Raw genomic sequence first — 9,506 nt, 5'->3', positions numbered from 1 at the left:
TTAAATTCGTCGCTTGACGGAATCTTCTTTACAGTTTACTGACGCACGGAGTAGTTGGCATATACGCATCATCGGATATCGAGAAGGGAGAACCATTGACAATGTCCTATGGAAAGGCCGCTGCTAACAAGCAACACCGTCCTGCAGAGGCCTCCTACAATGGCGTCCGCTGTAAGAAGTGCCGATTCAATGTGAACCCACCACGAGACGCCTGCCATTGCGAACCGACGCCGTTAGAGGGACCAATCTGCACCTTAGTACAGCAGCTGAGTAACATCGAGGATAATCACGTTATTTACTTAACAAGCAAAGTAGATGCGGAAAATCCTTGTGTTTCGTTACAGCATTTTGAAAGGCTGTGGAACAGCATTTTCGCGTCGGAATTTAATCCCAAAACCTATCACAACCGGAAACAGCAGCTGCAAGCTTTAAACGACCATGCAGGTACTAGTAACACGGTCCGGACAATTTCCGGGCAATGGTGAGAAAAATCTAATTTTGGCCTTAATCTTTGGATAGATTTTGATACAGGGAACGCTCATAACATCTGCCGAACCGTTTTATATTTGGTGCATGCCATCACATCGCACAGCCGAGAGGTGTTCAAACCGAACAGCCTAGCAAGACTGCAGGAATTAATGTTCGTAATGAAGAACACAATATCACTATTTATAAGGTATGTTGATGATGGGCATGATGATGGGCAATCGACCCACATTTTAATCTCGTAAAACGCTTTTATCCGCAGACGAAAGTGCCCCGACAGTGTGATTGGTAGCGTGCTGAACATTTTCAAACAAATCGAGGATGTCTGCCGCGAAGCTCAAACGATTGCCAACGTCTGGATGGAGTATCAGCAACTGGCCGAGCTGGTAACGCTGCGTGGTTTACTGGACCGGACCAAACAGGATTTAATCCACCGGTTTGCTGCAAACTTGTAGCTCGTCTCATTACTTGCCATTCAGAGCCTCGTCAACAATCTTCAAAGTGTAAACTGTTTTGAATTAGCGTTCGTTTTTTCTACTATTTTTTAAATTATCTCATCATCATGAAGTAAGTTCGGATAAAAATGGCTACTTATCAGGCGGTGCACAAGCTGGCAAAAGAGTCAGACTCGAAGTATGCATTTGAATTAGCGTTTTTCAAGACACTTTTTCTAGAATTTTTTAAAACACTCCCTGTTCGCCAAGAAATAAAGTTTGGAAAAAGATGATAAAGATTAGTTTTTTTAGTAGATTAGTACAAGATTAGTAGAAACTTTGAGGCCCTGCTACACGAAGCGTAAATTTACGTGTAAAGTTCGACTCTTGGAGCCCGCTCGCGGCGATGATTTCGGCGTTCGATGTTTTCGCGCACGAGCGTGGAGCACGTTTGGCAGCACTGGTGTCACGCATGGCTTCTGGCAGAAGAGCAGGCGGGACAGGTGAAGGCAGCGGTGGTTCAGTGAAAATTATTGTTCGAGATCCGCGCTTGATTCGCTGAAACCGATTTACAGGAAAGCCATGGTGCAACGCTAGCTGGTGAAACGGCACGTAAGTTCTCGGACAGAGCGCAAGGACACGGATTCCGTCGGAAAATGCTATTCGATGCGTTACGTAAGGCATCTTTTCGGGGGTAAATGAGTTTCGCCAAAGGTTGCTCTTCTGCTGGAAGGTGAAGAAGGAACGCCGCCGACGGCAGGGGGATCCGCGTGAACGTGTGCATGTGTGTCTGTGCGTGTGTCTGTTTGGCACGGATGGCACTATAGAGCCGCCGGAAGCCTTTTCTCAGGTCGATTAAGGATATTCCAGGCCTGTGGAATTGAGTGTGGAAAATCGTTGGAAAGGAAATCCGAAATCGCCACTACAATCCCCACCAAACACGCGTTGCGGATTTTCGGAAGTGCCCGAATTCGAACGAATGGGTTTTCAGCGTTTGCCAGTGGTTAACCTAAATCCATCGTCCTTTTCGCCGTTTCGCTAGCGTTTGACACCTGAATCTAACCGGCGGAAGTGTTATCCGGGTACCGGACATCATGTCGGTGCACTACAAATTCAAGAGTACCCTCGATTATGATACCATCACCTTCGATGGGCTTCATATATCGGTGGCCGACTTGAAGAAATCCATCATCCAGCAGAAGCGGCTGGGAAAGACGGTCGACTTCGATCTACAGATTACCAACGCGCAGACGAAAGAAGGTAAGTGTGAGCTGTTCGTGTACTAATCGAAGCACTCTTCGCTGTTGTTCCTGCTACAAACGTAACCGTTAACTATTCGCAGAGTATAATGACGATGGGATGCTTATACCGAAAAACACTTCGCTTACGGTGGCCCGCGTACCGTTGAAGTCACAAGGCAAGAAGAACTGGGAGAAACCGGGCACCAATGTGGAGTCGACGGCACCGATTGCGTCGTCGCGCGGCGGCAAGCAGGACATTGCCGGTACGCAGGCGAACGTAGACCTATTGACGATGAACGGCACGGAGGAAGACAAAATACGGGAGATGATGTTTCAAAGTACGGCCGATTATGATCCTACCAAGTGAGTAAACCGTAGAAACGCGCTAGTTATAGGGCTACTTTATCAACCGTCCCCTTGTGTAAAACCATTTTCTCCCTTTCAAATGCTTTCTCCCGGTATTGGTATGGGGATAGATTTAAGCATAGGTAACTATGATAAGATTGATTCCATTTTCTTTCGAATGTTGTCCTAAGTGTGAAATTGTAGGTGATTTTGCGAGTAGAAGTAGAAATCTCTAACGCACGTTTACCTGTTTGGCCTTTTTAGCTATCAAAAGGTGCGTGGCTCGCAGATGGGTGAGGTTCCGATCAATTACAAGTGCTACCGCTGCCACAAACCGGGCCACTGGATTAAAAACTGTCCATTGGGCCCACTACCGAAGGAGAACGTCGAGATACGGCGCACCTCCGGCATACCGAGATCGTTCATCGAGCGTGACAAGAACGCGGATCAGAACCCGGCGATGCAACCAGTCCAGATGCCACCGGAAGAAAAGCAGACCATACCGGAGGATTTGATCTGTAGCATCTGTAAGGATCTGTTTACCGATGCCGTCATGATACCGTGTTGCGGTAGCTCGTTCTGTGACGAGTGCGTACGGACGGCCCTGCTCGAATCGGAAGACAATGAGTGCCCGGATTGCAAGGAGAAGGGCTCGTCGCCAGGTTCGCTGATACCGAATCGCTTTTTACGCAACTCGGTCAACGCTTTCCGCAACGAAACAGGCTACACAAAGTCAACCAACAATGGTAAGTAGGCATTGGACGGGTTATGGACTGGTAGTCTTTCGAATAACGAGTCCTTTCATTTTTCTCCAAACAGCTGCTGCTGGAAGGAAGCAGACGAAACCAGAAGAAAGTCAAACGGCCGACAGCACGACGAGCAGCGGTGGTCATCCGGTGGTGCCGCTGGTAAGCAGTTCGGTGTCTGTCAGCTCTATCGCGACCACGACGACCAGCGGCGGCTTGGAACCGGTTGAATCGTCCACGTACGAGGAGGAATCCAGCGGCGGGCACATTCAGACGGAGATTTTTGACGAAGTTTCACAGCAGGATGAAGAGCTGCTGGAATCGGAGGCAACGCAATCACCGCGATTGGACGAGAAGGAGTCTGTACCAGGCCCTGCCGATGCCGAATCAGACTACGAGGATAACATCACGGTGACGGTACCACCGGCTCATCTGCAGAGTCGTGGTGCTTACCGTGGTGGGCACTATAATGGTGGTGGAGGTCGTCCGTTGCTGCATCGTCATGGTAAGCCGAGTCATGGGCACGATACGCCGCCGAACGAGCGTCAGCTAATAGGAGGTAGCAACCAAGCTGGGTACGCAGGATCCGGTGGCAACACGGCACAGGGGGTTGGCGTTGCAGGTCACCGAGGACAGGACGGTAGGGAACTGGAACGGGAAGAAGAGGCGCACCACAGGCGTGTGATGATGACAATGGAGGAGAAAAGTGTCGACGATGGTTATGGTGCTGCAATGCCAGGTCGCGAGCGGCCACCTGGCGTTGAATATGATGGTCGCTCTCCGGACTATCTTCACGGTGGCCGTGGAATGATGCCGATGCAACATAACGCGCACCCGCAACAGCAACAGCAGCTCGTTCATCACATGGGTGGCGCGATGGGTCATCCTGGTGCCGTGGGAGGTGGTGTTGCTGGTGGTGGTTACCTGGGCCAGGGTAACGCATATCCCGGACATGGCGCTGTGCATCCGCACTACGGTGTTGGTGGAGGAGGATACGGGATGCAGCAACAACAGCCACAGCATCAGCAGCACCCGCAGCAGCAACACCATGCTGGCTATCCACCGCATCAGCGGCCGTACGATCCGCACGGGGGAATGTATCCTGGTGAGAGACCACCGAGGATGATGTACCATCCGCGCGGTGGTTACGCTCCTCATCCACCACATATGAGACCCCGCCATATGGTTCCGAGGCCGATTGGATCGTATCCGGGGATTCACCAAACAATAGGCCCGGGGTAAGCTATGCGAGAAGGCAGATAGCCAAAAGATATTCGACTAATATGTTTTCGTATACGTTTGCAGCATAATCGACGATCCACTGGAAGCCTTCAACCGTATTATGCGGGAGAAGGAGCGCCGTAAGGAGCAGGAAGCACAGCGGCGAGCTAATAACCGGTCGCCTGGAGGAGGAGGCGGTGGTGATCGTGGAAGACGGTCGCGTTCCTTCGATAATGGCAGCCGTGGAGGTGGTGGAGGTGCTGGTAGCCGCAGCGGTGCTGGTGGACCTGGGGGTCGTTCGGGTAGCTCGCCAGAAAGAAGACGCAACTCACGCCAACGATCGATTGATCGACGGCGGTCTTCGCCGGACGACAAGCATGGCGATGAACGATCACGTGAGCGTCGTCGTAATCGCTCGAGTTCGTACAGTTCCCGCAGCTCACGCTCCTACACCAGGTACGGAAGGGCAACAACAGTGAACGTGCGGTTAAGAAATAACTTCTAATTACATCTTTTCGTGATTCTAGGTCCAAGTCTCGTTCACCAGTCAAGAGGAATAAATCACCACGGAAACGATCCCGAAGCCCTGGATACAGAGATCGAAGAAGCCGCAGTAGATCCGGTTCATTCGGTGCGGGAGGAGGCGGTGGAAGGTTAGTTTCTGCACATATCAGCGTTCGATGAATGGTAGACAAATGTATTTTCGTTTTTTTGTTCCCTTTCAGATTCCGAGGACGCCGTGATGATCGGCGTGCTGGAGGGGACCACCGAGACCGTTCACCGGGCGGATACAATCAGCCAGCGTACGGGTATGCAATTGTGTTTTCTAGAATGCGATGAAGAAAGGGGAAGTTCAATCATTGTAATCGTTCTCTTTGTTCGATGCTCTGCGTCGACTTTTCTGCTCCATTCTTCCGGAACAGACACGGTGGTAATAACAATCGTCAACGGGGCGGTAGCAACAGTGGTGGACAACGTGGCGGTCGTCCTCGAGGTGATAGCCGGGAGATGATAGGTCCGATGAATCACGGACCCGGAATGCAACAGTTCCCCCCACGAGGAGGTTACGATCGACAGGCTGGTGGTATGCCTCCACACCATGCCAACATACCTTCACTACTAGGCCTTGGAAGTGGTGGTGATATGCATATGCACCAAGGTGGAGGAGGAGGGTACGGTCCACATGGCCAAAATACTAACGATGGTGGTGGCCATCATCGAGTAGCCCCAGGAGATGCTGGACTGATGTTACCGGCTCAGCAACATCAGCAGCATGGTGGCGTAGGCGGAGGAGGAATCCAATCCGGAGGTAGCGGCGGTTTCGGTCAACAGAACAACAACAGGTATTGTGCCATTGTTTCCTTACCATTTCTTAGTTTGCGAGCTCTTCTTGTTGCCCATCAGCAAGTAGTGGTAATGCTGTTTAATATTCTCTCAAAGCAAAATCCCTTTCCTACATGTCATAAGGAATATGTTATTCGTATCTTTATATATATACCCATATTTCTTAATGTAATTATTAACAATTAAGTAATGTTAATACGAAAGTAGCTTTAAGTACGTTAAACAACAAAAAAAGAAGAAGATTATATCTTCTACACTCAAGCGAATAACTATTAGATAGACTCATTCGCAGTAATCTGATCTAAAGACTGATGCTCGGTACCTGTCATTATAGCAATGTTTCATTAATCACTGTGATGTCTTAGGAAGAAAAAAAAAAGAGTTGTAACGGAACTGTCGGAGGACTGTTATTATACACAGCTGAACGCAGAATTGCTTGAACGATTGCGCAAATTCACATCGCAATTTCGATCGTATTTTCAATTACGAAAGACTAGCATCTGATGACGAACTCGTTAAGCTTTAACAAAAAAATCAAGTAAAGTCCCTCAATATTTTTAGTAAAAGTTCTGTTTTAGAACCGTTTTGATGAATCGTAGAAACCAAACACTAGTGTGTTCCACTAAGGAGCATGATCGAGTAGAATCATTTATAAAGTAGCAGGGTTACAACAGTCTCGAAGTTATTATGTGATATGACTATTACCTCCAAAGGAGTGCTAAGAAATTTTAAGAAATAATTGTAAACTCTAATGGAGAATGTTCCTTTAAAATAACTTAATAACTAATGAGCAAGAATGAGGGTCACGTATTTTAGATGCATTTTATGAATTATGGGGCTAGGGGAAATTCAATGTAAGTCCTACCGTGTATCATGTTGCATAAGTTGGATATAAGCCATGTCTATTTATTGATTTTTGTGATCTTTTGGTTCCGTGTACATGGTTTTCATAAAATATCAGAAAAGAAGCAAATCGTATGACCAATCACGTGATGATCACTGAGTTGTTGACCAGGCGAAGAAGGAAGATCATTCGTTTTCCGAAAACATCGAACCGCAGCGCTGTGCACTCTAGAAGAAGAGGAAGAAAAAGAAGAAGCAACCAAGCCAGTTTATGGTCCGAAGAAACAGTGTCCTTCTGGATGCAGTAAATAATGGAAAACCACTCTTAAACACCCTGTTCATTGTGATCAGGCGCGTAAGCGCGAAGATGTGTGTGTGTGTGTGTGTGTGTGTGTGTGTGTGTGTGTGTGTGTATGTTTTGGGATTCGTTCTTTCACCGATCGCTTTGGATAAAAGATTTCCAATAAAAAAGCGAATAGAGACTGTGATATCCATTATCGATACGCTACGCTATGCTGCGGCAGTTGTGCTTCTCAATTGTCTCATACGCGAATATTAGAATCTAAAAGTCGCAAATGCAAATAAAAAGCCAACCTTTCCAGTAACAAGAGCGAGCAATTTCCATTTTCTATAGCTATTTTGTTGGTAATAATTACATGTTTTATAAGATATCGCGCTTAGCAGTGGGAAGCACTAGCAGCAGAACCATCACAAACAGCAGCAGCAGCAGAAGCAACAGCAGTAACTCGTTAGGATTGGTAGATCAACGGGTCGTCATCGGAATCATCAGGCTGGGAGTTATCTGCGAAATCATCGGATCATCGGAAATTACAGAGAAAATCGCCCAAGGACAGCTGCAACACAAGGAAATCTCTTGGTCGGGGTTTTAGCAAAATCGAAGTGTGGAGTGTTAACCGCGGTGGTTTGTCTTTTACTCGGCTTCCGGCGATCGTTTGGTCTTCGTTCACACGACGGTATTCTTCGTCTACTTTCTAATTAATGTTTTCTTTTTTGTTTTTTCTCTTTCCATCCCTTTTTCTCTTTATTCTCATCGCACATGATTGTGATCTGCATTCGTTGTCTTTCATCTGCGTTCCTGGAATTCTTACTGACGGCTTACACGTAGATATGTCGGACGGGATGATCGCGAACGAAGTGTCAGCAGTTATGGAGCACCGGGCGGTGAAAGGCAGGAGTTCTACGACGGTGGTGAGCCACCATTCCATCAGCATGGAGACCGTAAGGAGCGGCAGCGTAGCGGAGAACGACACCGAGCGTCCAGCAATTCCTCGCCCATCAGCACACTGCTGCCACAACAGCAACAGCAGCACGGCAGAGATGGTACCGATCGCTGGCCTGATCAGCAGCATCACCATCACCAAGAAGATACCGATCGCTATCTTCATCATCACCGTGGTCGATCGCGCAGTCGAGATGAAAAGGGACCAACCACTACAGGAGGTGGTCGAGAGGTGGAGCGACATCATCGTGGCGTGTCGTCTGGCACTGGCGGTGGTGGCGATGGCCACAGACAGGGACGGTCACGGTCTCGTGACGACAGAAAGGGGAGAAGCGCAACGAAATATGACCGCGGAGGAGACGCCAGCGAGGCTAAGAAAAGGGACCATTCCAAGCACTCGGAATCGTCTGTTGAACGACGTGAAAAACCATCGGCTGGCAATAGCGGTGGTAGTCATCGGGGTCGCTCCGGTCAGGAGCACGACAAGGATCGTGATAAGCAGGATCGCAAACATCATTCCGATGGACAAGCGAAGGACAAGCGGATCGGTTCGGAACAGCACCAAGCACATCAGCAGCAGCAGCAGCAGCATAATCGTCGCGACGATCGCGACCGAGACAAGGAGCGCGAGCGGGATCGAGAGCGTGATCGTGAACGAGATCGCGATCGTGATCGCGAACGTGAACGTGATCGTGAGCGAGAGAAGGATAAAATCAAGGAGAAAGATCCACGTGAGCGTGATCGCGAGAAGGAAGCAGATCGTGAACGCGATCGTGACCGGGGAAAGGAGAAAGAGCGCGAAAAGGAGCGTGAACGGGAGCGGGATCGAGAGAGGCAACGCGATAAGGAACGTGAGAAGGAACGGGAGCAGCAAGAGCGTGAGAAGGAGCGCGACCGTGAAAAGGACAAGGAGAAGGAACCGAAACAGGAGCTGCCGAAGAAGAAGACGCGCGATTCCAGCGAGGACGATCGACGTGACAAGAAGAAGGAGCGCGATAAAAAGAAACGCAAAAAGGAAAAGGAAATGGAAAAGAGGAAGCACAAAAAGGAGAGAAAAGAAAAGGATAAAGAGAGACGCTCCAAGGACCACCGCAAGGAGCACAGAGTGACGGAGAAGGAAGAGGAAGAGCCAGATAGTTCGCAGCAACCGGCAACACCGACGCTTCGCCCGGATGTGGGAACGAAGGCAACGGCAGTGGCAGATGAGACTGTCACTGGTGAAACCATGCAACGTCCCGTGCCGGACTGTGGCAATGAAGAGCGCCCGGAGAGTGCTGCGACCGGCGGGGAGGAAGAAGATGACTCAGAAGCAAAACATTCGGATTCCGCGGAATCTGATCGTGAGCAAGAGGATGCCGAGCAGGACCGACATCAACAAGCGTCCGGCCATGCTCAACCGCAACCGCAGCAGCAGCAACAGATCGATGGGCACGATCATACCGATCTGTATTCGGACATTCCGGAAAAGTACGAAGAGGATCAGCTGGAGCGTTCCGTGTTGTCGGAGGAGCACGACATTGGCGATGATCCGCAACAGCAGCTTCTGGAGGAACGTAGCGGGTTGGTTCTCGGATCGAATGATGATACGATGATTTCCTCCGGTGGC

General features: G+C 49.3%; 1 protein-coding gene across 1 annotated transcript in view; it reads left to right on the top strand.

The window, feature by feature from the left end:
• Window positions 1-1,389: 1,389 nt before the first annotated feature.
• Window positions 1,390-9,506, top strand: part of LOC125954147 (filaggrin) — an 11,231-nt gene continuing 3,114 nt past the window's right edge. Inside the window, exons 1-10 of the mRNA XM_049684194.1 lie at window positions 1,390-1,532; window positions 1,963-2,180; window positions 2,263-2,524; window positions 2,771-3,252; window positions 3,326-4,490; window positions 4,558-4,929; window positions 5,001-5,126; window positions 5,199-5,282; window positions 5,397-5,816; window positions 7,787-9,506. The exon at window positions 7,787-9,506 is cut by the window's right edge and continues 615 nt beyond it. Of these exons, the coding sequence (XP_049540151.1) occupies window positions 2,015-2,180; window positions 2,263-2,524; window positions 2,771-3,252; window positions 3,326-4,490; window positions 4,558-4,929; window positions 5,001-5,126; window positions 5,199-5,282; window positions 5,397-5,816; window positions 7,787-9,506 (4,797 nt within the window). The 5' untranslated portion in view covers window positions 1,390-1,532; window positions 1,963-2,014. The remainder of the gene's footprint in view (window positions 1,533-1,962; window positions 2,181-2,262; window positions 2,525-2,770; window positions 3,253-3,325; window positions 4,491-4,557; window positions 4,930-5,000; window positions 5,127-5,198; window positions 5,283-5,396; window positions 5,817-7,786) is intronic.

The sequence above is a fragment of the Anopheles darlingi genome, chromosome 3 (assembly GCF_943734745.1).
Source record: "Anopheles darlingi chromosome 3, idAnoDarlMG_H_01, whole genome shotgun sequence".
Lineage (NCBI taxonomy): Eukaryota > Metazoa > Arthropoda > Insecta > Diptera > Culicidae > Anopheles > Anopheles darlingi.
The sequence above is the reverse complement of the archived record's forward strand: the minus strand, read 5'-3'. Positions and strand labels throughout refer to the sequence as shown.